Genomic DNA, 27,018 nt, shown 5'->3' on the forward strand with positions numbered 1-27,018 from the left:
CCATCTTAGACTGGGTGTTATGTAATGAGAAAGGATTAATTAGCAATCTCGTTGTGCGAGGCCCCTTGGGGAAGAGTGACCATAATATGGTGGAATTCTGCATTAGGATGGAGAATGAAACAGTTAATTCAGAGACCATGGTCCAGAACTTAAAGAAGGCTAACTTTGAAGGTATGAGGCGTGAATTGGCTGAGATGGATTGGCGAATGATACTTAAGGGGTTGACTGTGGATGGGCAATGGCAGACATTTAGAGACCGCATGGATGAACTACAACAATTGTACATTCCTGTCTGGCATAGAAATAAAAAAGGGAAGGTGGCTCAACCGTGGCTATCAAGGGAAATCAGGGATAGTATTAAAGCCAAGGAAGTGGCATACAAATTGGCCAGAAATAGCAGCGAACCTGGGGACTGGGAGAAATTTAGAACTCAGCAGAGGAGGACAAAGGGTTTGATTAGGGCAGGGAAAATGGAGTATGAGAAGAAGCTTGCAGGGAACATTAAGACGGATTGCAAAAGTTTCTATAGATATGTAAAGAGAAAAAGGTTAGTAAAGACAAATGTAGGTCCCCTGCAGTCAGAATCAGGGGAAGTCATAACGGGGAACAAAGAAATGGCGGACCAATTGAACAAGTACTTTGGTTCGGTATTCACGAAGGAGGACACGAACAACCTTCCGGTTATAAAAGGGGTCGGGGGGTCTAGTAAGGAGGAGGAACTGAGGGAAATCCTTATTAGCCGGGAAATTGTGTTGGGGAAATTGATGGGATTGAAGGCCGATAAATCCCCATGGCCTGATGGACTGCATCCCAGAGTACTTAAGGAGGTGGCCTTGGAAATAGTGGATGCGTTGACAGTCATTTTCCAACATTCCATTGACTCTGGATCAGTTCCTATGGAGTGGAGGGTAGCCAATGTAACCCCACTTTTTAAAAAAGGAGGGAGAGAGAAAACAGGGAATTATAGACCGGTCAGCCTGACATCGGTAGTGGGTAAAATGATGGAATCAATTATTAAGGATGTCATAGCAGTGCATTTGGAAAGAGGTGACATGATAGGTCCAAGTCAGCATGGATTTGTGAAAGGGAAATCATGCTTGACAAATCTTCTGGAATTTTTTGAGGATGTTTCCAGTAGAGTGGATAAGGGAGAACCAGTTGATGTGGTATATTTGGACTTTCAGAAGGCGTTCGACAAGGTCCCACACAAGAGATTGATGTGCAAAGTTAGAGCACATGGGATTGGGGGTAGTGTACTGACATGGATTGAGAACTGGTTGTCAGACAGGAAGCAAAGAGTAGGAGTAAATGGGTACTTTTCAGAATGGCAGGCAGTGACTAGTGGGGTACCGCAAGGTTCTGTGCTGGGGCCCCAGCTATTTACACTGTACATTAATGATTTAGATGAGGGGATTAAATGTAGTATCTCCAAATTTGCGGATGACACTAAGTTGGGTGGCAGTGTGAGCTGCAAGGAGGATGCTGTGAGGCTGCAGAGCGACTTGGATAGGTTAGGTGAGTGGGCAAATGCATGGCAGATGAAGTATAATGTGGATAAATGTGAGGTTATCCACTTTGGTGGTAAAAACAGAGAGACAGACTATTATCTGAATGGTGACAGATTAGGAAAAGGGGAGGTGCAAAGAGACCTGGGTGTCATGGTACATCAGTCATTGAAGGTTGGCATGCAGGTGCAGCAGGCGGTTAAGAAAGCAAATGGCATGTTGGCCTTCATAGCAAGGGGATTTGAGTACAGGGGCAGGGAGGTGTTGCTACAGTTGTACAGGGCATTGGTGAGGCCACACCTGGAGTATTGTGTACAGTTTTGGTCTCCTAACCTGAGGAAGGACATTCTTGCTATTGAGGGAGTGCAGCGAAGGTTCACCAGACTGATTCCCGGGATGGCGGGACTGACCTATCAAGAAAGACTGGATCAACTGGGCTTGTATTCACTGGAGTTCAGAAGAATGAGAGGGGACCTCATAGAAACATATAAAATTCTGACGGGGTTAGACAGGTTAGATGCAGGAAGAATGTTCCCAATGTTGGGGAAGTCCAGAACCAGGGGTCACAGTCTAAGGATAAGGGGTAAGCCATTTAGGACCGAGATGCGGAGGAACTTCTTCACCCAGAGAGTGGTGAACCTGTGGAATTCTCTACCACAGAAAGTTGTTGAGGCCAATTCACTAAATATATTCAAAAAGGAGTTAGATGAGGTCCTTACTGCTAGGGGGATCAAGGGGTATGGCGAGAAAGCAGGAATGGGGTACTGAAGTTGAATGTTCAGCCATGAACTCATTGAATGGCGGTGCAGGCTAGAAGGGCCGAATGGCCTACTCCTGCACCTATTTTCTATGTTTCTATATTTCTATGTTTCTATGAATATATTCAAATGAACTGGCATCAACAACTCTCTGCGCTACAGAATTCCATAGGTTAACAACTCTCTGACTGAAGAAGTTTCTCCTCATCTCATAACTGTTCTTTATGACAGCATGGCTCTCATTGTAGGCCTGCTGTGTACATATGCTTGGGTTCCAGAGTGGAATCATGAGCCATGTCATCAGTGGATAACCCTTGTCACCCAGTAGCCAGCCTTTGAGTTGCCGTGGTAGTTCAAATACAGGTGGAACAGAAGACTGCCGCAGAATGAAGGAATCGTGACTTCTGCCAGGATAATGGTCATTGACCTGCATTGCGCGCTGCCAGTGGTAGCACAACAGCTGCACATGGAGAGAGTGAAAATGGCTGAGTTCACATGAAGCACACAAAAGGAAGTGTGTGTGCAATCAATGGCACCCTGCACCATAGGGAAGCCTGCAATCCGTGCAAAAGCATGCGCTCGCTTCGCCTGCTTGTCCTCTGACAAGAGGGAATGAGATGAAAATGTTTTTCTGTGTATAGAAAGCCTCAGTGACCTTTTATTTCCAACAGTGAACTGCAAAGTGCTTATCTCCAGCAGCAGCCTGGAAGGAGCCAGATACATAAGTTAAGAACCAATGACAGCCACAGGCAATGCCGTACTTGCCCTGCTTTAAGATTGCAGTTGAGGTTGCCGCAGATGGCAGATTTCAGTTACGACCTCTTTTGTGAAGTGAAAACATCTCATCCATTGCTCTTCGCTGAAGTTGAGGTAAGAGAATTGCTCCCTGAAGACCCTTGGCGGCTATGGCCTCCTGCTAGAGCCCTTCTCCCACTTCTCTTTCTCCCTCTACGAGCAGCTTGTCCTGCCTCTCTATTCTCCCAGTCATGTTCAATTCCGAGAGGAAGCCCTACTAGGCCACCCATGTAGGGAAGCAGCTTCTTTCAGCATATCATAAATCAACAAAACAGTACTTCAGCACCAGCCAGACCACTCCCTGTAAACTATTCAAACTTTGGCCAAGTTTAGGAAATCTCCAAAACACGTAGAATTGCAACAACTGTCGGAACAAATAATCCAGCAACTAACCTGTAAGCTAAGGTACGTGCGTGCATGCGCAGTCATGCAATAGTCTGAAAGGTCCCGCGCAGGCCACTCACTGGCTTGTACATTGTAAATACCGCACATGTCCAGAAATTTAAAGGGGAAATAGGCCGTGGAGAACAAAGCGCAGCTTACAGGAAACATTGCCTGTAAGTAGTTCATGATCCCTTTAAATATCGCTGATGGGAGGTTCTTCATTTTTAACATCATGTTCAGCTGTGCAAATTTAAGTCAGGGCTTTGGCTGGGGTATGAAGTTTGAAAATGGCAGCGTGGCGTCAAATCAGCATTGCATACTGATTTATGGCATCACCTCTCATCATTTTCTGTGGTCGTTAGATGCACATGTAAACCCCTTTACCAAGATGTTGTAGTGTTTTATCCCAACTATCCTAATCTGCCTTGTACCAAAAGAACTGACCAAAAACATTAGAGTTTCAGTGATTCTAACTTTTATTCATATTAATAGTATGTGATGTAGGTATGTAGAGTCTATTTTACCCCTGTGTTTCCTTTTAATGAAAGTGTATGGCACATGTCTTCTATTTCCTAACTGCTCCTTCTAAGTGTTTCCCCAATATGTGATGGAAGTGAGATGGATGGCTGCTGGATATCAGTGTCTTTTGTAGGAATGGAAGTAGCCTGTACTTTTTACTGGGTCAGTAGATAACTCTGCAACTGCAAGTATTAAGGTATGGGGTGGCCACCTAGGCCTGTATGATGTTTGATATATTTGTAGTGCTTTAAGCAGGATAACCTGATGATACGAATGTGACTTTTTCTTGAGCAATTTCTTCATCACCCTGCTGCTGGACATTATCCACATAGCCAGAAATCTGTGTCTGAGCAGACCCCACTGTGAAGCAATACATTTGTTGAAGCCCCACGTTTTGACTCTCAATCTTATTCTCCAATACGGCTAAACCAGACAAGATAGACTCATGTAAATTGAAGCTCAAAGACCTCTTCAGTTCCAGAGCATTCATGATGGAAGTTATGCCTAAGCTTGGGACCTCAGGAGTGCCATTGCAGAGGTCCCTGGAATAGCTAAGGAAAAGAAAGAGTCAGAGATGAACCACAAGGTGAGAGAAATTTTCAATTGGATCGTCCCAATTTCCTGTACCTGTTGTTCCTGTCTTCCTCATCTTGACTTCTACTGTTTTGTGGTCAGTAAATTTTGATATTGTGTACCCGATGTCCAAATAAAATTATCTATACATATTCAGAACAAAACTGGACTCAAAACTGATCCTGGAGGCATCACGATGGATAGAGTCAGGACCTGAGAACTTCTATTTCAAATACTTCCCTACTGACTGCTAACTCTAATAAACCAGACTGCAATTCTCTAGCCAGGGAGAAGGGTTCATGGTTTACAGCTCAAATACGGTTAACCATACCAATAAATAGATTTGTTTAAATTATTAATTGTTTATTTAGCAATAGATTTCTCCACATACATAAATCTCATTTTTCAGGCTTAGTTTAGCAAAAAGGCAGGCATATAATGGAACAATTTACATACACAACAGCAAAAGAAGAAAAAATACTTCAAAAATATATAGCTCACTCACAATCAATCTATTGCCTGCCAAGCAGGCAGTTACAGCTAATATGCAGCTACGGTTCGTCTCCTGCTAAGGTTTTATCTGCCTGGGGTTTTGGTTTATATTGCCTTCTAATTCGCAGTTACAATCCTGCAATGTTACTTCATTACTATATTTTCCCCCTCTTTTATAAGTCAGCTGTCATTTTCTTTCTTCCCCTTCCTTAGCCTCTGCTTCCTTCTTAGTCAAGATCGCTTATGCCCAGCACAGTCTATTTCCTTCCAGAGGAAATGGCCTGTAAAGCAGGAAGGGGCCTCATTTTCTGCAACAATGTTACAACAGTAGGGACAGTATTCTGGAAGTGGGGGGGGGGGGGGGGGTGGTTTCAAGATGCAAATGTATCTTGTGCTTTTGAGTGACATGCCCATGTTTATATACTTATACCAAGTGTAAGCAGCCATATATATAGTAGAGCTGACTTCTTAGATGGACAGTGAACAAAAAGGCATTTGGAAAGAGGAAGCTGGGAATGTATTCATCTGCAACACAGACCTTTTCTTCACTGAGCAATGCCCATTATCCCTAACCATCAACCAACTTTCTATCTATACTACTACGTTTCCTCTACTGTCATATACCTGATTTTTTTGCAACAAGTCTCCTGCAAGACACCTTAAGAAACACCTTATATATATTCTCTTTATGGACATTTGGTATTTGGAGACCCAAGAGGCCTGCAACTCTGGGACTGTCTGCTGGCTACTGTTCTGTAATGGCAGCCGAAAGGCCTTCACACCCAGAGATCCATAACGACACTGCAAAAGAAAGTTGGGGTTACCTTCTCAGGTCTTCCTAGTTTTGGTGCTTGGCCTCTTCAGAGCCTTAAGTCTGATGGGGTGCCAGGTACTTCAGTGCCCTCAAAATAGGTTCACTTATGACTCTCCGAAAGGACATTGAGGATCAGGACTAATCCTTCCCAGCCAATTTCCAGGGCTACCATTTTCTTGTAAGGACAGGCCCAGGACTGACTCTGCGGAAACCCTGGGGCAATATAAAAGGGGCAGAAATCTCAGATAATGGCCTTGATTTTTATAGCAGGTAGGGTGCATGGGAGCCTGATAGCATGCGACAATGACATGAATTTGTAGAAATATTTCCAGAGGCCAGCCCAACACCTGGGCAGATTTACTAACTGACCAGTGGGCAGGAGTGGCAGGAAAACACAGCCAGGAACCCGTGGGATCAGTCCCCATCAATCAGTGAATGGAGGGGATTAATTGGCTTTGCGATGGGAGGGACATGCTGGAGTTTCCTTTTAATAAGCATTTGGAGCGATGCTGGAGCTGGGGACTGTTGGGTTGCCTGTGCTGGGGAGGAGTGTTGGGTTGCCTGTGCTGGGGGAGGAGTGTTGGGTTACCTGTGCTGGGGAGGCCCAAGGACTCCTTGAGGAACCTGGTTGGTGAGGGGGAGCATTCCTGTTCCTTAATGCCCACAAGGAGTTCAAAGAAAGGCAAGGTTTTAAAACTTGTATGGGCCTCTTACATAAGAACATAAAAAATAGGACCAGGAATAGGCCATACGGCCCCTCGAGCCTGCTCTGCCATTTAATCCGATCATGGTTGATCCGATCATGGACTCAGGTCCACTTCCCTGCCCGTTCCCTATAACCCCTTATCCCCCTTATCATTTAAGAAACTGTCTATTTCGGTCTTAAATTTATTCAATGACCCAGCTTCCACAGCTCTCTGAGGCAGCGAATTCCACAGATTTACAAACGTCTGAGAGAAGAAATTTATCCTCATCTCAGTTTTAAATGGCCGGCTCCTTATTCTAAGATTATGACCCCTAGTTCTAGTCACCCCCATCAGTGGAAACATCCTCTCTGTATCCACCTTGTCAAGCCCCCTCATAATCTTATACGTTTCGATAAGGTCACCTCTCATTCTTCTGAATTCCAATGAATAGAGGCACAACCTACTCAACCTTTCCTCATAAGTCAACCCCCTCATCTCTGGAATCAACCTAGTGACTTTCTCTGAACTGCCTCCAAAGCAAATATATCCTTTTGTAAATATGGAAACCAAAACTGTACGCAGTACTCCAGGTGTGGCCTCACCAATACCCTGTCTGACTGTAGCAAGACTTCCCTGCTTTTATACTCCATCCCCTTTGCAATAAAGGCCAAGATTCCATTGGCCTTCCTGATCACTTGCTGTACCTGCATACCATCCTTTTGTGTTTCATGCGCAAGTACCCCCAGGTCCCGCTGTACTGCGGCACTTTGCAATCTTTCTCCATTTAAATAATAACTTGTTCTTTGATTTTTTTTTTCTGCCAAAGTGCATGACCTCACGCTTTCCAACATTATGCTCCATTTGCCTATTTTTTGCCCACTCACTTAACCTGTCTGTGCTTTTGCAGACTTTTTGTGTCCTCCTCACACATTGCTTTTCCTCCCATCTTTGTATTGTCAGCAAACTTAGCTACGTTACACTCAGTCCCTTCTTCCAAGTCGTTAATATAGATTTTAATTATTGGTATCCCAGCTCTTCTGGCCAGTTGACTCCTTCTGCTGTGTTTCTGCTGCTGTACCGGGACCCTGCATTTACCTTTTTAAAAAAAAAAAGGTGCCGCTACCAATGACATAATTGGGCTGTGACTTTTGCATCTTAAGTAGGCCCCCACCTGCTTTTAGTGGAAGCCTCGTGCATGGCCTGAATCCACACCATAAACGTAGCAGCAGGGAATATGGCAGCTTGGAGGTGACTGTTAGGATTTTAATCCCTTGCCTGACCCTTGACTCCCCATGGAGGTGGGGGGGGAGGGGGGGGATAGGTGGTGTTGTGGGTTAATTTCGAGCCCACATCTAAAAATTTAATTTATGAAATAAATGCATAAAAAATGTAATGTTTCACTCCAAAATCAAAAAAACTTACCTATACAGTTGCCTCTGATATATTGCAAATATCCACAACATAGACTTGTTTTCCTCTGCAGACTTGTTCCTCTCTCAAAAGCCTCGAACTTGAGTTATACTGCATTACCACAGTGATCCTTGTGTACCTGGGGTTTCCCTGGATGAAACCATTAAACAGATTGCACTGGTGTCTTTCTGTGCAATCACTGTGGTGGAATACAACTCCCATAATTTGTGTTACTTTGGCAAGCATTCTGCACTACAACTCCCAGAATACAGATTGAAGCAGCCACCTTCTGAATCTAATGGACACAGGGTAGGGCTTAAAAACAGGAAATTGTGATATACTTTTTGAATAAATAATCTTGCTGTCAATCATAAAGCAGTCCTATTTTAGAGAGAAGGTTTTATGTTTGATAGCAAGATTAACTATTTACAGATTGTGCTAAAATTGGCATAAGTGATCCTGGATTAGGAAGGTAAAAAATGTTACTCCAGGATTCCCAATCCTAGTCGTTATCCACTAATGCCTGTTGCCAAATGTGGAAATCGGGTGAGAAAAGACTGAACTCGGATATGGTGGTTGATTAGCCTATCAACATTTACCCTTCTACAGTGTGGGTAAACTGAAATTCACATAGTCAGCCTCAAAGTCTCTTAAAGTGAAAACATGCAAGCAACTTTGCTGAATCGTCTTATCCTCAATATATGAAATCATTTCTCTATATCTACCCTGTCGAATTATTTTAACATTTTAACCACCTTGATTAGTTCACCCCTCAATCTTCTATCCTCAAGGGAATACAAGTCAATCTGCCCTCATAATTTAACCCTTTTAGCTCGGTGTCATTTGGTTAATCTGTGCTGCATCCCCTCCAAAGCCAATATATCCTTCCTGAGATGCAGTGCCTAGAACTGAATGCAGTACTCCCGATGAGGTCTGATCAAGACACTTATACGACTGAAGCATAACTTCCTCCCCTATGTATTCCAGCCCCCTTGTGATTATGTCCAACATTCAGTTAACCTTTTTGATTGATTTTTGTACCTGTCGACTTGTGATTTGTGTACACCCAAATCTCTGCTCCTCCACAGTTCCTAGTTTCTCTCCATTTAGAAAATACTTTGATTTCTCTTTCTGGGATCCAAAGTGAACTACCTCACACTTTCTCTAATTGAACTCCATTTGCCACAAGTTTGCCCACTCAATCTATTTATGTCCCTTAGCTTGGAGGAGGTCACTATCATGGTGGATAAGGGAGAAACTATTAGCAAAAAATGAAAGCACATGGAGTTGGAGACAACCTTGTGCCATGGGTTGGAAATTGGTTGGGAGATGGGAGACAGAAAAGAAGGATAAAGGGTACATACTCTGATTGATGGAATGTGACAAAGTGGTATTCCCCAGAGATCTCTCTTGGGGCCTCAGCCGTTCACCATATTTATCAATGACTTAGATGAAGGAATAGAAATTTATTTCAAAGTTTGCACATGACACTAAATTAGGAGGCACAGTATGTAATACAGATGGGAGCAGGAAGTTACTAATTAGTCAGACACAACTCACCTTTCACAATTCCATACGGATTCTCTCTGATCACTTCAAATTTGTTAGTGCTCAGTCACTCTCTCCGTAATGACAGATTCTAGGAATTTCCCACAACTGATGATAGACTGACAAGTCAGCAGTTACCAGGGCTGTGATCTTTTCATACCAGGTCGGGAGTGAATCGGGCGACTTCGAGTGTGTGCGGGAACCTCACTCCCGTCTTCATCCGCCTCTGTCCAAGTGATTTTACGTGGCTGGGGCTTGTTAAGCCCCCACTGCAAGATTCCTGGCCAATTAAAAGGAAGCGCGTCTGATGACATCACCTGATGACGCATCATCAGTCGGTTTCCTTAAAAGGACCACACCACATACATTTTGACAGTTGTGCTGTCAGTGTTCTACAACATTGAAATGCTGCAAACAATGACCAGCACGGCACAAAGGTGCACGGCTGCACCCAGGCTCTCCCATGACTCCTTCTAGATGCTTATGGAGAGAGTCACAGCATGCAGGGAGGTTCTCTTCCCTTCCAATGGGTGGAAGAGACCTCCCCAGGACACCAACGCAGCCTGGCTGCACATTGTACAGGAGGGCACAAGAAGGGATGTCATCAGGAGGACCTGGCTGCAGTGGCGCAAACCTTTCCATTATCTCAAACCAACTTACCTTGCACATCCACCCATCCTCCTCCCTCTCTCTCTCTCTCTCTCTATAGTATCACAACCCCATTTCACTAGCCATCCCTCACACTCCCCCTCATCCTTGTCCAATCATATCAACTAACAAAACATTACTGCAAAGCCACACTCAACCTCATCCTGCTGTGCTATGCATCACATCCCCATCGCTCTACCTTCCGTACCCTACTCCTGCACATCCTTACTCAAACCAACTTACCTTGCACATCCACCCATCCTTCTCCCTCTCTCTCTCTCTCTCTCTCTATAGTATCACAACCCCATTTCACTAGCCATCCCTCACACTCCCCCTCATCCTTGTCCAATCATATCAACTAACAACACACAAGAGTAGGCACTTGGATGTTATCGCCAATGCTAATGTGTTGTTAAACATTGAAATGTTTATTTTCAACACTTTGCCTTCTTGGACAGATCTGAGTGCACATTTGGAAGTGGCTAAGTGAATTGCAGTGAATGGTGAGACATAACGGTTAGCCCCCCCCCCCCCCCTGCCTAATGGTAATGAGTGTGAAAGGAATGTCTTTCGCATTGTAGGGATGCTTTATGGTGTTGGTGTGAGGTGGTGCCAACCTGGCACATCATGTGGCAGCCAGGGTGTACAGCATCAAGTGAAGTAAATCTGGCCATGGTGAGGTCATCCCGGGCAACAATGTGGTCAGGTGCTGCAGTCTTGTGCAGCATCAGGTGATTGTGGAGAAGGTTGGTGATGCTGGTGTTGGGGCTGATCGTGTTGGGATTCTGAGGACCAAGGTGAGATTTTTTCAAGGGCACCAGTGCTGATGGAATAGAGGGCAGCTGAAGTTGAGATGACAGAAGTGATCTGTCAATGGTGAGAGAGGTTGCTCCAAGGAGGTGACACTGCAGAGTTCACTGCAAACACTTCAAACCTCCATAAAACTGAAAAGTGTATTCCAAATCCTGAAGGCTCCAGCTTCTAAGAGTAGAAATTGAACAGCTGTGAAATGGTAGCTTTTATACCATTTCTGCAGCTGTCAACTAGTCAAACCAATCCAATCCAGAGTTGTTGAGAACCTGACACACTTACCTGACGTGATCCCTGAAGGACAGGAAACTCGTTGTTTTTTTTTAAACTTGGTAAAATGGTTCTGACCTGGTAAAAGGCTGCTTAAATAGCTTCAAGCAGCTTCTTGACAATCTCAATTGCCTGAAATGATACAGCCGGCACTTGGGAAATTCACATGGAGGCAGGTTCAGAGCGGATTTCCACCCCGCTGTCAATCACGGCCATTTTGACAGTGGGCCTCCAAACTTGCACTGCCGGGAAGCTTCCGGCCCTGGTTTCTCTCTCCCACCCTTCTTAAATAATGTAGAGACATTTGCAATTTTCCAACCCAACAACACAATACCCAAACCAAGAGAGCTTTGGAAGACTACGCCTAACAAATCTGCAATTTCCTCACAAACTTATTTTATTGCCCTGGGATGGGAACCATCAGGTCCTGGAGATCTATCTATCTTAAGTATCATTGTTTTCTCTCTCACCATTGTTTTTACTTATGTTAAATCCAATAAGTTCTACCCTTTGATTAATTTTAATTTCCCTTGTACTGCTAGTATTTTGTCCTCTTCCTCTACTGTGAAGTCAGATGCAAAGTACTCATTTAACAAGTCTGCCATTTACTTATTGTCGATTTACAGTATCACCTGCTCCTGTCTTTAATGTACCCACGTTTCCCTTAATATGTTTATAAAATCATTTACAATTAGCCTTGATATCTCTTGCAAGTGTTTTTTTTTCGTATTCACTTTTTGTAGTTCTTAATATTTTCTTTGTTGCTTTTTATTGTTCTCCCAGTCTGCTGGATTTCCACTTTTCTTTGCTTTTCTGAATGCCTCTTCTGTTACGTTTATTCTGAATCTTACCATTGACCCTGGTTGCCTAACTACATAAGTGAGCTATTGCCTTTTAGGGGTATGTACTGGTCTTCTATTGGAGCAAATACTTCTTTGAATACATAGCAGTAAAAGTAGATTTTACCTGTTCTGTAATTTATCCACCATGCTTCTTTCTGTGGAATAGTAGATTAATTCTTGTGGCTAGAAAATATTTCAGTGTTACATATTATTGATGCATCTAAGTTCTAACTGCAATAAAATCTGTTTCTTCATATTGAATCAATCTATTTAAAATATTCTATGTGCAATAATAGAAGTAAAATTGCACTTTTTATTAAAATTAGTTTCAAAACAAGCAATTTTATATTAGCAGATAAATGTTATTTCAAGATCTATGAAAACTTCTAAATGGTGGTTTCTGGTTAGCCAAGAACCATAATGATATCTCTAACCATTCAAATGAATAATAATAATAAACTACCTGCACAGTAGACAATAGTTGATGCTGGGAACTCTTGCTGAAGAATGGTCGCCAATTATGTTCCTTTGTGATGTCAAAATTTACACTCATAGGGAGACTCTTCTTTTGCATATTAAACCAGATCTGTAAGAACATATTTTAAAAGTCACTATATAGTTTTAAAAATCCATCATTCCAATTATACATTAATGAAAAAATATTTTATGCGATAATTAAAACAATAAGTTTTATCTTGTCAATGTCTCTCAATTATAGATGATGTGATTACAAAGCAAAGTGTAGCAGCAACAACCAGCAGCATCTGCACGGTGGCTAAAATATAGGCGCTGAAACTTGCACATATGTAATGGCTGGGCTGAGCCTCCTCACTCTTGCAAGGATGTACATGTATAGAGGGAAGTAATAGATTGTGAAGTCAGTGAGGACAAGTGGAGTTGGCAGTTGATATTCCCAGCAGCTGACCCCTCCAGGTTGTACAATATGCTTTAAGATGCCAATGCCTGGTATCACCTGATAACTTGCATGGTGAAGAAGGCAACGTTTTGCTGCTTTTATGTCGTCTTTAATATGGATACATGTATTTGTTTCAAACATTTAATTCACCTTTAATATTAAATCTTAAAATAAAAGACTATCCATATAATTTGTCTCCAATGTCTTCTCTTCATGCTTCATTTACAAACCCATTTTCTATCTAGATTTGAGTCCTTCATAATGTTACTTGTTTTCCCTCCTGGTTGTAACTGCAATGAGCTTACAGCACATGCCGGCTCTCTGGCAAGAACACTTCAGCTAGTCCCACTCCCCTGCCCTTTCCCGCGTAGCCTTGCAAATTTTTTTCCTTAAGGTACTTATCCCTTTTGAAAGCCATGATTGAGTCTGCCTCCACCACCCTTTCAGGCAGTGCATTCCAGATTCTAACCACTCGCTGTGTAAAAAAGTTTTTCCACATGTCGCCTTTGGTTCTTTTGCCAATCACCTTAAATCTGTGTCCTCTCGTTCTCGACCCTTCTGCCAATGGGGACAGTTTCTCTCTATTTACTCTGTCTAGACTCCTCAGGATTTTGAATACCTCTCTCAAATCTCCTCTCAACCTTCTCTGCTCTAAGGAGAACACCCCCAGCTTCTCCAGTCTATCCACGTAACTGAAATCCCTCATCCCTGGAATCATTCTCATAAATCTTTTCTGCATCCTCTCTAAGGCCTTCACATCCTTCCTAAAGTGCGGTGCCCAGAATGTTTTAATTTTTATTCATTCCTGGGATGTGGGCATCGCTGGCAAGGTCAACATTTATTGCCGCTATCTAATTGCCCTTGAGAAGGTGGTGGTGAGCCGATGCCTTGCACCACTGCAGTCCGCATTGGTGAAGGTACTCCCATAGTTCTATTAGGGAGGGACTTCCAGGATTTTGACCCAGCGACTATGAAGGCACTGCAATATATTTCCAAGTCAGGATGGTGTGTGACTTGGATGGTGTTCCCATGGGGACACAATACTCCAGTTGAGGCCGAACCAGTGTTTTATAAAGGTTCATCATAACTTCGTTGCTTTTGTACTCTATGCCTCTATTTATGAAGCCCAGAATCCCGTATGCTTTTTTAACCACTTTCTCAACATGCCCTGACACCTTCAACAATTTGTGCACATATACCTCCAAGTTTTTCTGTTCATGCACCCCCTTTAGAATTGTATCCTTTAGTTTAACATTTCCTCGCCTCATTCTTCCTACCAAACTGTATTACTTCCCTTCCTTTCTGTGTTAAATTTCATCTGCCACATATCAGCCCATTTCACCAGCCTGTCTATGTTGTCCGGAGTCTATCATAATCCTCCTCACTGTTCACTATACTTCCAAGTTTTGTGTCATCTGCAAATTTTGAAATTGTGCCTTGTACTCCCAAGTCCAAGTCATTAATATATATCAAGAAAAGTAGTGGTCCTGGGGCGGGGGGGACACCACTGTATACCTTCCTCCAGTCTGAAAAACAACCACTCACCAATATATCAGTAAGTAACCTTTTAACATTGCTGTTGCCAATTTAAGTGTATCTAAGGGTTAAGTCATGGCAGGAGAGCTCGGACACGTGTTATGCTCCTCCTGTACTATGTGGGAAGTCAGGGACGCTTCCGGTATCCCTGATGACTATGAGTGCGGGAAGTGCATCCGCCAGCAGATCCTGACGGACCGCATTGCGGCACTGGAGCTGCGGGTGGATGAACTCTGGACCATCCACGATGCTGAGAATAGCATGTTTAATGAGCTGGTCACACCGCAGGTAAAGGGTACACAGCCAGATAAGGAATGGGTGATCAACAGGAAGAATAGAGCAAGGAAGGTAATGCAGGGTTCCCCTGCGGTCATCCCGCTGCAAAACAGATATACCGCTTTGGGTACTGTTGAGGGGGATGACTCATCAGGGGAGGGCAGCAGCAGCCAAGTTCATGGCACCATGGCTGGCTCTACTGCACAGGAGGGCAGGAAAAAGAGTGGGAGAGCGACAGTAATAGGGGATCCAATTGTAAGGGGAATAGATAGATGTTTCTGCGGCCACAACCGAGACTCCAGGATGGCATGTTGTTTCCCTGGTGCAAGGGTCAAGGATGTCTCGGAGCGGGTGCAAGACATTCTGAAAAGGGAGGGTGAACAGCCAGTTGTCGTAGTGCATATAGGTAAAAAATGGGATGAGGTCCTACGAGACAAATTTAGGGAGCTAGGAGCAAAGTTAAAAAGTAGGACCTCAAAGGTACTAATCTCAGGATTGCTACCAGTGCCACGTGCTAGTCAAAGTAGGAATCGCAGGATAGCTCAGATGAATACGTGGCTTGAGGAGTGGTGCAGAAGGGAGGGATTCAAATTTCTGGGGCATTGGAACCGATTTTGGGGGAGGTGGGACCAGTACAAACCGGACAGTCTGCACCTGGGCAGGACCGGAACCAATGTCCTAGGGGAAGTGTTTGCTAGTGCTGTTGGGGAGGAGTTAAACTAATATGGCAGGGGGATGGGAACCTATGCAGGGAGGCAGAGGGAAATAAAAGGGAGACAGAGGCAAAAGATAGAAAGGAGAAGAGTAAAAGTGGAGGGCAGAGAAACCCAAGGCAAAAAACAAAAAGGGCCACATTGCAGCAAAATTCTAAAGGGGCAAAGTGTGTTAAAAAGACAAGCTTGAAGGCTCTGTGCCGCAATGCGAGGAGTATTCGGAATAAGATGGACAAATTAACTGCGCAGACAGCAGTTAATGGATATGATGTAATTGGCATCACAGGGACATGGCTCCAGGGTGACCAAGGCTGGGAACTCAACATCCAGGGGTATTCAACATTTAGGAAAGATAGACAGAAAGGAAAAGGAGGCGGGGTGGCATTGCTGGTTAAAGAGGAAATTAATGCATTAGTAAGGAAGGACATTGGCTTGGATGATGTGGAATCGGTATGGGTGGAGCTACGGAATACCAAAGGGTAGAAAACACTGGTGGGAGTTGTGTACAGACCACCAAACAGTAGCAGTGAGGTTGGGGACAGCATCAAACAAGAAATAAGGAATGTGTGCAATAAAGTTACAGCAGTTATCATGGGCGACTTTAATCTACATATAGATTGGGCTAACCAAATTGGTAGCAATGCATTGGAGGAGGATTTCCTGGAGTGTATTAGGGATGGTTTTCTTGACCAATATTTTGAGGAACCAACCAGAGAGCTGGCCATCATGTGTAATGAGAAAGGACTAATTAGAAATCTTGTTGTGCAAGGCCCCTTGGGGAAGAGTGACCATAATATGGTAGAATTCTTTATTAAGATGGAGAGTGACACAATTAATTCGGAAACTAAGGTCCTGAACTTAAGTAAAGCTAACTTCAATGGCATGAGGCGTGAATTGGCTAAAATAGACTGGCAAAGGATACTTAAAGGGTTGACTGTGGATAGGCAATGGCAAACATTTATAGATCACATGGATGAACTTCAACAAGTGTACATCCCTGTCTGGAATAAAAACAAAGGTGGCTCAACCATGGCTAACAAGGGAAATTAAGGATCGTGTTAGATCCAAGGAAGAGGCATATAAATTGGCAGTAAACCTGAGGACTGGGAGAAATTTAGAATTCAGCAGAGGACAAAGGGTTTAATTAGGAGGAAAATAGAGTACGAGAGGAAGCTTGCCAGAAACATAAAAACCGACTGCAAAAGCTTCTATAGATATGTGAAGAGAAAAAGATTAGTGAAGACAAATGCAGGTCCCTTGCAGTCAGACTCGGGTGAAATTATAATGGGGAACAAAGAAATGGCAGACCAATTGAACAAATACTTTGGTTCTGTCTTCACGAAGGAAGACACAAATAACCTTCTGGAGGTACAAGGGGACCGAGGGTCTAGTTAGGAGGAACTGAAGGATATCCTTATTAGGTGGGAAATTGTGTTGGGGAAATTGATGGGTTTGAAGGCTGATAAATCCCCGGGGCCTGATTGTCTGCATCCCAGAGTACTTAGGGAAGTGGCCCTAGAAATAGTGGATGCATTGGGGATCATTTTCCAACAGTCTATCGACTGGAGCAGTTCCTATGGACTGAAGGGTAGCTAATGTAACACCACTTTTTAAAAAAGAAGGGAGAGAGAAAACAGGTAATTATAGACCGACATCAATAGTGGGGAAAATGTTGGAATCAATTATTAAGGATGAAATAGCAGCACATTTGCAGAGCAGTGACAGGATTGGTCCAAGTCAGCATGGATTTATGAAAGGGAAATCATGCTTGACAAATCTTCTGGAATTTTTTGAGGATGTAACATGGGAGAATCAATGGATGTGGTGTATTTGGACTTTCAAAAGGCCTTTTGACAAGGTCCCACATAAGAGATTGGTGTGCAAAATCAAAGTACATGGTATTGGGGGTAATGTACTGGCGTGGATAGAGAATTGGTTGGCAGACAGGAAGCAGAGAGTCGGGATAAACGGGTCCTTTTCGGAATGGGAGACAGTGACTAGTGGAGTGCCGCAGGGATCAGTGCTGGGACCCCAGCTCTTTACAATATATATCAATGATTTGGATGAAGGAATTGAGTGTAATATCTCCAAGTTTGCAGATGACACTAAACTGGGTGGTGGTGTGAGCTGCGAGGAGGATGCTAAGAGGCCGCAGGGTGATTTGGACAAGTTAGGTGATTGGGCAAATGCATGGCAGATGCAGTATAATGTGAATAAATGTAAGGTTATCCACTTTGTTGGCAAAAACACGAAGGCAGAATATTATTTGAATGGCGGCAGATTAGGAAAAGGGGAGGTGCAACGAGACCTGGGTGTCATGGTTCATCAGTCATTGAAAGTTGGCATGCAGGTGCAGCAGGCGGTGAAGAAGGCAAATGGCATGTTGGCCTTCATAGCTGGGGATTTGAGTATAGGAGCAGGGAGGTCTTACTGCAATTGTACAGGGCCTTGTGAGGCCTCACCTGGAATATTGTGTTCAGTTTTGGTCTCCTAATCTGAGGAAGGACATTCTTGCTATAGAGGGAGTGCAGCGAAGGTTCACCAGTCTGATTCCAGGGATGGCTGGACTGACATATGAGGAAAGACTGGATCAACTGGGCCTTTATACACTGGAGTTTAGAAGGATGAGAGGGGATCTCAAAAAAAAGTATAAGATTCTGATGGGACGGGACAGGTTAGATGAGAGAAGAATGTTCCCGATGTTGGGGAAGTCCAGAACCAGGGGACACAGTCTTAGGACAAGGGGTAGGTCATTTAGGACTGAGATGAGGAGAAACTTCTTCATGCAGAGAGTTGTTAACCTGTGGAATTCCCTGCCGCAGAGAGTGGTTGATGCCAGTTCATTGGATATATTCAAGAGGGAGTTAGATGTGGCCCTTACGACTAAAGGGATCAAGGGGTATGGAGAGAAAGCAGGAAAGGGGTACTGAGGTGAATGATCAGCCATGATCTTCTTGAAGGGCGGTGCAGGCGTGAAGGACCGAATGGCCTACTCCTGCACCTATTTTCTATGTTTCTACTCTCTGCTTCCTATCACTTAGCCAATTTTGTATCCATGCTGCCACTGTCCCTTTTATTCCATGGACTTCAACTTTGCTGGCCAACCTAATATGTGGTACTTTATCAAATGCCTTTTGGAAGTCCCTGTACATCATGTCAACCGCATTGCCCTCATCAACCCTCTCCGATACCTCATCAAAAAACTCAATCAGGTTAATTATATACGATTTGTCTTTAACATCCCAGACTATATAAAGATAATTGAAGTCCCCATTATTACTACTCAATAGTTCTTGCACCTCTCTGTAATTTTCCTGCAAATTTGCTCCTCTATATCTTTCCCACTAGTTGGTGGCCGAGACCTAGTAGCAAAATGGCACCTCTATTATTTCTTAACACTAACCAAATAGATTCTGTCCTTGACCCCTATAGGATGCCCTCTCTCTCCCCAGCACTGTAACATTCTCCTTAACCAATACTGCCTTCTTTATTTCCTTCCCTATCTTTCCTGAACACTTTATATCTAGAAATATTTAAAACCCAAACCTGCCCTTTTTTGAGCCAGGTCTCCGTTATCACCATGACGTCATATTGACATGTGGCTATTTGCACTTGCAGCGCACTAACCTTATTTACCATGCTTCGTGCATTTATACACATGCACTGTAAACCTGTCATACACCTTCTTGTATTCTCTCTCAGTGTGACCCCACTTAATACCTTACTATTTCTTACTCTAGTGCTATCTGCCTCTCCCCATCTTATATGCATTTGTTTCTCCTTTCTAATGCTACATCCTGGTACCCAACCCCCTACCAAATTTGTTTGAAACCTCCCCAACAGCACAAGGACATTGGTTCTGGCACTGTTGAGTTGCAAACCTTCCGGTCTATACAGGTCCTACCTCCCCCAGAACCAGTCCCAATGTCTCAGGATTTGAAGTCCTCCTGCATCATCTCTCCAGCCAAGCATTCATCTGCTCTATCCTTCTATTTCTATACTCACTAGCTTGTGGCACAGGGAGTAATCCAGAGATTACTACCTTTTGAGGTCCTGCTTTTTAATCTCTTTCCTAGCTCCCTACAATCTGCCTGCAGGACCTGATCCCTTTTTCTACCTATGTTGTTGGTACCAATGTGAACCACGACTTCTAGCTGTTCACCCTCCCCCTTCAGAATCTTCTGCAGCCACTCAGTGACATCCTTGACCCTGGCAGCAGGGAGGCAACATACCATTCTGGAATCATGTCTGCGGCTATAGAAACGCCTGTCTGTTCCCCTAACTATTGAATCCCCTACCACTATTGCCTTCCCATTCTTCTTCCTTCCACCCACCGCCGCCTTCCCCCCCCCCCCCACCCCCACCCCGTACAGCTGAGCCACCCATGGTGCCATGTACTTGGCTCTGGCTGTACTCCCCAGGGGAACCATCTGAATACTGGTTAAAGAGTGAGATATATTAGGGGACTCCTGAACTAACTGCCTGGTCCTTGTCTGTCTGACGGTCACTTATTCCCTCTCTGCCTGCACACTCTTGCGCTGCGACATGACCACCTCCTAAAACATGCTATCCACATAAATCTCAAACACATGGATGCACTGTCAGCTGCTGCTCAAGCTTCGAAAGCCAGAGCTTGAGCTCCTCCAGCCGACAACACTTCCTGCACATGTGGCTGTCCAGCACACAGGAAGTGTTCTAGATTTCCCAAATGGCACAGGATGTCCATTCCACAGGACTGAGGTGCTCTTCCATGCCTCTATTTATTCGACTATTAACTAACTTACAGAAATAAACTTAAAACTAAGGGCTAGAAATTCATTATAGCCCAGGAATGGGTGGTATCATAAGAAAAGTTTGAGAATTAGCACCAGGTACTAACGTTTTACACTGCACGCAAAATTCATTCTCACTGCTCAAAGAAATGATTAGAATGCTATATTAAGTCTTAGGGGCCTAGCTCATTAACATTGCACTCAAATGGTGGACCAATATAGAGTGCATTCTAATCACAACTCATCACACGCTTTCCCCAGTACTTAAAAGGGATGGTTTATTGATACTGCAGCACCTCAACCTCAGAATTGCCTCAGCCAGGAGAAGCACAGCAAGGAAAAGGAGCTGGAGCAGGTGTGCTCATGGCTGATCCACCTCAGTTGGGTGGTCAGGGTGATTGAATGCTTCAACAAATGCTACATACCGCCACCTATACCACATTGCCCAAAGCACTACACCCAGCACCAATCTATACCTAGCAACACTCACATCCACATCTCACATCTTTCACACAATGACAGCTATTCAACTACAGTAGTACAAGGGCCATTAGTTAATAGAATAAATGTGATGTGATAAATTTAATGGAGTTTGCTGTGGATGCTGTGATATGGCATGACACAGGGAAGGTATGATGGGGATGTGGTGAGCAAAAGGGACCTGGGGTTTAAGTCGTCCTGGTGTGAGACTGGAGCTCTGTTTGGAGGAGGTGGCAGAGTTCATTGACCATCATTTCAGTGATGCGGATATCTAATACACTGCTCCTCACTTAATTGAAGGCAGGAGAAGTGCTGTCGGAATACCCTCCGAGACTAAGGCCTCCTGGTCTGAGCCCTGATGTCCCTCCTTGTCCCTCTGCATGCATTCCTGTATTTCTGGCTGCCTATGCTCCCGCCGCTGTAGATCCTGGAAGGTGAGGTGGCATACAAGTACAGCCCCCATTAGTGTTGTCAAGTGTAGCAGTTTGAATCTTTGAACAATAAATTTAGCTGTTTTGTAATGGCCAGAAGACTGCTGCGACAAAGGAAGCTTTAAATTATTCATAGGAACTTCTCTAGTGGGTGAAACTGACAAGAAATCACTGAAACTGACCTGCCCTGACAGCTGGGAGTGATTAAGGCTGATGCCTCTAAATAACGTCATTGGAGCTGGCTTCCTGGAGCTGCACGCCAACTCTCTCTGTCGCTGTGTGGTCGAGGAGCTAAAATAAGTGGCGACAATCAATATTCCAGATCAGGCGGCCAGTGAGAATTGCACACTCACTGACATCACGATCTGCCTGCCATTGAAATCCCCGCTGGTACCTTGTATCAGCGATGCAACGGAGGGGCCGGATTTGCTGTGCGTTGCTGGATTCGCCTCGCCCTTTACTCATTGGAGTTTAGAAGAATGAGAGGGGATCTCATTGAAACATATAAGATACTGAGGAGAGCTCAACAAGGTAGATGCAGAGAAGATATTTCCACTCATGGGGGAATCTAGAACTAGGGGGCATAGTTTAAGAATAAGGGGTCACCCATTTAGAACTGAGATGAGGAGGAATTTCTTCTCTGAGGGTGATAAATCTGTGGAATTCTCTGCCACAGAGAGCTGTGGAGACTGGGTCATTGAATATATTTAAGGTGGAAATAGACAGATTTTTTGAACGATAAGGGAGTGAAGAGTTATGGGAAGTGAGCGGGGAAGTGGAGCTGAGCCCAAGATCAGATCAGCCATGATCTCATTAAATGGCTGAGCAGGCTCGAGGGGCCAAATGGCCTACTCCTGCTCCTAGTTCTTATGTTCTTATGCCTAGCGCTACTGCTTCAGCGCCCCATTAGCACCATCTTCTGGTACTAACAGGAAGCAGCATGGTACTGAATTTTCCTCCGAAGCATCTTAAAAGTTACGCCCACCTTTATCTCCAGCCGCTTTTCTCGCTCTCTTAGTTAAAGTCTTTAGGGGAGAAATTTCCATCGTTTATGCCTCCCATTAGCGCCCCCAGGGATCACTAACTGTGCACAAATGATTTCTTGCCTGGGGCACGGGGCCGCTACCACTTCGCATCGCCATGAGTAGCGACCTGTTTTTGCTCCAGAGCGAAACTTCGGTAGCACCCCGTGAGGCCATCGTGGGCGATGTCTGCGCCAGCCTCGCAGGTCACGAACCGGGCTGCACGCCACTCGTGGGGTGAAAATTAAAGGGGAGGTGCAACGCGCAATTTCTTTACAATGGTTGATTTACCAGTTGTGGCCTTGCCTTGTCGAATTTGCAGGGTCTATGCCGCGATGTTGCAGCACTGCACTCCACTTCTGTGCTAGGCTGCTGCCAAGGCACCCTGCTCCCCGATGGTGAAGTGGTGGCCCCTCACCCCATTGCAGAGTTCGCAATCCGCCTTACCCTTTCATGGAAGGAGAGGGCCCTGTGCTCTGTGTAGCGCTGGTAAATTCCCACAGTTAGCGCCCCGGTCCCACCCCTGGGAGGAAGTGGAGCAGTAACCCCAATTTCGCTGCTGGGGCGGGACTTCCCCACCTGGCACAGGAAGTCCTGCCTTGCCTTGGGTACCGCCCCCGTACCGAATTTCAGCCACAATTTATTCACATGATTATTTATAGTTGAATTAATTGGTTTATCTAGTTAAGTTAGAGGGAATAAAATGCTAATACTCACTCACCAATCACCTACCTGCTGACCTGTGATGTCACTCCTTGATTTTGCTGTTTTGACATCTGCTGGAGTTGTATCTACCTCCTCTGCTGCTGGTGCTGACTCCTCGCAGGTCTGTGCTGTCCTCAGCCTCTCTCTGTATTTGTGCCTCCTCCGTTGCTGCTGCCAACTCCTCCCCAGTCCACTTTTTGGAGTGTTCAGTTAGATACTTTATTGTGCTGTAGGCCCTTCGATGTGTGATATAATCTCCTTGACGCTGTTGTGATGAAAGCTGAGCCTCATGTAAAAGCATTTTTGCATATTTTTCTGTAATGTGTCTTTAAGTTAAAAATGTGGTAGGGAAATTTTAGAGTTTTAAATTAAGGATGAAATTACCATGTGTCTAGATAAAGAGAAAATTGTTAGAAGTAGCCAGCACAGATTTCAAAAGGGATAATTGCAGTTGACAAACCTCATAAAATTCTTTGAGGAGTTAACGGACATGGAAGAAGGGGGAACTGCAATGGATGTATACCACACAGGAGATTACTAGAGAAGATTAAGGGATATGGAATTGTGGGGAGGTGGCAGATAGCAAACTGGATTAAAAAATGGTTTAACAAAGTAGGAGTTAAGGGCAGTTTTACAGAGTGTTTAGAAGTGGGTAGTGATGTCCGTCAGGATTCAGTTCTGGAGCCATTTCTGTTCACTGTATAAATTGATAATTTGGTTATAGGCATTGAAATTTGCAGATGATCCCAAAATAGGAGATATAGTTAATCCTGGGAAATGGGCTAAAAATTCAATGTCAGTAAGTGTGAGGTTAATGCCATTTCCCACCCTCCAATAGGCATGCAGCCAATGAATAGCATGGGTAGTGCCGGCATTTCAATGAGGTACCAGGTCTAATTTAATGTGCTGCTTTGGACCACGTGAACAGATGCATGCAGAGTGCACCCTGCCCCTTGCGTGAACATTTTCAGGTGCGATCAAATTTCTAAGCCTTGAAGTCTAGCTTATGACAAGTTATTCTAAAAATATGGTCACAGTGCACAGCTAATTTTAACTGAAATAATTATGCTTTTATGTCCAAGGACACTCACATTTTCATTATTGATCAGGCAATCAGCACTTTGCATTGGACAAAAAGCATGAAACTGCTCATAACACTCTCCAGTTTCTGGATTCCAAATCATGGTGTTTGTTTTTTCTTGAGTAATCACATAAGCTGTTGGTCCCTTTAAAATAGAAGTTGTGAGGTTATGAATCAGGATACCACTTGAAACAGCATATTTAAGACCTAAAGAAAACACAAGACCAAAATTTACAACATGAAAATAGAAGATAGGTATATTTTAGAAAGCAAGCATATAGATAAGAGGGCCGAAATTCCTGAGCCGTAAATTTGGTGGGAGTCTACTGGAATAGCCACAAACTTTGGTGGGACTCAGATACACCAGGTTTTAGCTGTGGGGCTTAGTTTCTGGAATGGCCTATACCCACCCATACAAGGGCATCAACATAAGACATGGGGCTGGAGCTGGAATTCCAGTGCCCTGGCCTCACAGGGACCTGGCCTATAGTTTAGGTCATATACCTCGGGAAGAGAGGTGGACTGGGCTCCTCATGGGCAAACGTGGGTGCCACTGGCAAGAAGGTAGCCTAGTGGAGCCCACTTTTGTCCATCAGGAGCCCAGTCCTCATCCCAGAATGGGCAAAGATGCCAGATTCCCAAGCAGTTTGTGAAAGGCAGGAGCCTGAGATGTCCCCACAGTGGTATGGGAAGCCACTGGCCCCATCCAATATTGTGCCTTTCATTGACATTGCATACTTCAGTGGGTTTGGTGCTAGACTGCATTAGTAGTTATGATCCTGGCATTAGTGCAAAAGGAATTTTGGCCTCTTCAGAATATATCACATTGGTAACCATTGTATTGTGGAATTTCACAAATGCTGAAAAAAATGTTAACATACAAGTAACAAAGTCATGAATAAAATATATTTTTCTGGTGAGTAAAATAATCTTGCAATAAATGATTATTACCTATGATTGGAAATAATATATTGACTATAACAGAGAATTGGATTACTTAATATAAGTAATCTTGCTCATTCTTTGAAACTTCAAATTCATATTGCATCTTCCTACGTGGAATCATTATTTCCCAAAGTGTTCTTAATAAATATTGCGCTCTTGGTGATCAGGTGATCCTCATTAATCCAGCAGCACTATAGCCTCAATTTGAAGCAAGCCTTTATTTGTTGCCTAGAGGAGGAATTGGTGAAACCCAAGGAACCAACAAGAGCACTGAAACATTACAATAAAAATGGTAACTAAAAACTTCAGCATAAAACAGCTCCCAGGTACACAAGGTTGGAAGGAGAATGAGGTGTGGACCCAGATGTAACATTGTGAAGTTTATTTTTTTCAAAGGACAAAGAAATTACTGGTTACAATAAGTAATCTATCACTATTCCTCATGCAGACAATCAATACATACAAATATCTGTAGAAAATCTGGAAATGGAGTTGTGAGGATCTGTGTCTTCAAGCTAGCTTGCAGCACAGCAGCAACTTATCACCCTGAGCTGGTAAGTCAAGAATTGGTGACAGCATATAAACTATTTCAGACTTCAAGCTATCTTTTTGCGGAACCCTGTGCTTGTTGGTCGCTGCACGAAAATAAGTTCAAAATTTTGCTGGCAGATCCTACCCTGCCAGAAAGTAGGACAAGGAAGTACTATCTAGTTCACCAATTGCTGCTTAGTGATATGTTTCCAAAGAAAACACACAACCATCCGGATCTGTGTGCCAAAATAGAAAAAGCAGATATTGGGTTCACCTAAGGAACAAAAGAGTGTGCCCTTCCTAAATGAGGACTCTGCTGATAATGAGGAATATAATAACAATAAAGTTAAGAACAACAAAAGGTCATTTGAAGCTTATTCCTATTGTGCTCCTAACTCACCAGTTGCATTCTAAACTCCGATCATGTTGACGACTCAACTGCTTTACATGGTAGATTATTCCAAACATTTCTCACCTTTTGAATAAAAACATTTTTTTCTAAGCTGTATTTTAAATGTAATTTAAATATACATTCTCATGTAGTCTTGTATGAAGTAATAGTCTGGGTTTACTTTAATTATGCCATTTGAGACTTTATATAATCTCAGTGATGTTATATAGTGAAGATATATAAATATAGGCCTAGAAATTCAGGGCCTTTGCACCTCCTGTTGGGGGTCACAAACGACTTTGCGAGCAGAAGTAGGTGTTTAGCAGTAACGGTAACCCGTAGCGCCCGCTCGGCTGCGTTGGCGATGCTGTCGTCATCACCTTGCGTAGCGTCTAGATCCTAAATTGGGTATTACCCCGTGTTATGTCTGGGAGAAAGAGTCAGACTAGATGCTACAAGCTCAAAGTAAGTGTGACCACAGTACTTTATTGCAGATCTCAGAGTGCCTCTCCAGTCTGTGAGACCTCCTTATACACAGGTGCTCCCAAGGGATTGTGGGATCCCTTGGGACTCCAGTGGATACGCCCTCTGGTGGTTAGACATGGTAATTACAGGTTTACATACACAATAACACTCCTCCCCACCCCCCCCCCCCCTCCAAAATCAATAGTGTAACTATTTACAAGGTGAGTCGATCAGGGGCCTTCCTTTCCCTGGTTGATCGTCTCGGTGCAAATGCTGGTGTTCGTGAGTCATTTGTTGGGCCTTCGCTGGGCTGCTGCGCAGCTGGCCTTGCTGGGCTGCTGGGGGTGGTGAACCTTGCTGGGCTGCTGCGGGTGCTGGGTTCTACTTCGTGGTCAACCGCTGGGTCGGTTGCCACTTGTGTGTGTGTTGGAGGGTCGAAAAAGGTAGAGTCTATTGTGGGTGGTTCTGGATAGTCTGTAAATCTGAGTTTGGTTTGGTCCAAGTGTTTTCTGCAGGTGAATCCATTTGGGAGTTTGACCACAAACACCCTACTCCCCTCTTTGGCCAAAACAGTGCCAGCAATCCACTTGGGACCTTGTCCATAGTTCAACACAAATACAGGATCATTTACTTCAATTTCGCGTGACACATTTGCGCGATCATGATGTGTATTCTGTTGAAGCTGCCTGCTCTCTACCTG

At 44.0% G+C, this 27,018-nt stretch overlaps 1 protein-coding gene across 1 annotated transcript in view; it reads right to left on the reverse strand.

Annotated features, from left to right (window-relative positions):
- Window positions 1-27,018, reverse strand: part of LOC139255875 (protein CC2D2B-like) — a 558,271-nt gene that overhangs the window by 31,676 nt on the left and 499,577 nt on the right. Inside the window, exons 36-38 of the mRNA XM_070874046.1 lie at window positions 23,997-24,131; window positions 12,518-12,640; window positions 12,179-12,237 (exon numbers count right to left, since the gene is read on the reverse strand). Of these exons, the coding sequence (XP_070730147.1) occupies window positions 12,179-12,237; window positions 12,518-12,640; window positions 23,997-24,131 (317 nt within the window). The remainder of the gene's footprint in view (window positions 1-12,178; window positions 12,238-12,517; window positions 12,641-23,996; window positions 24,132-27,018) is intronic.

Source organism: Pristiophorus japonicus, chromosome 3 (assembly GCF_044704955.1).
Source record: "Pristiophorus japonicus isolate sPriJap1 chromosome 3, sPriJap1.hap1, whole genome shotgun sequence".
In the NCBI taxonomy this organism is placed as follows: domain Eukaryota; kingdom Metazoa; phylum Chordata; class Chondrichthyes; family Pristiophoridae; genus Pristiophorus; species Pristiophorus japonicus.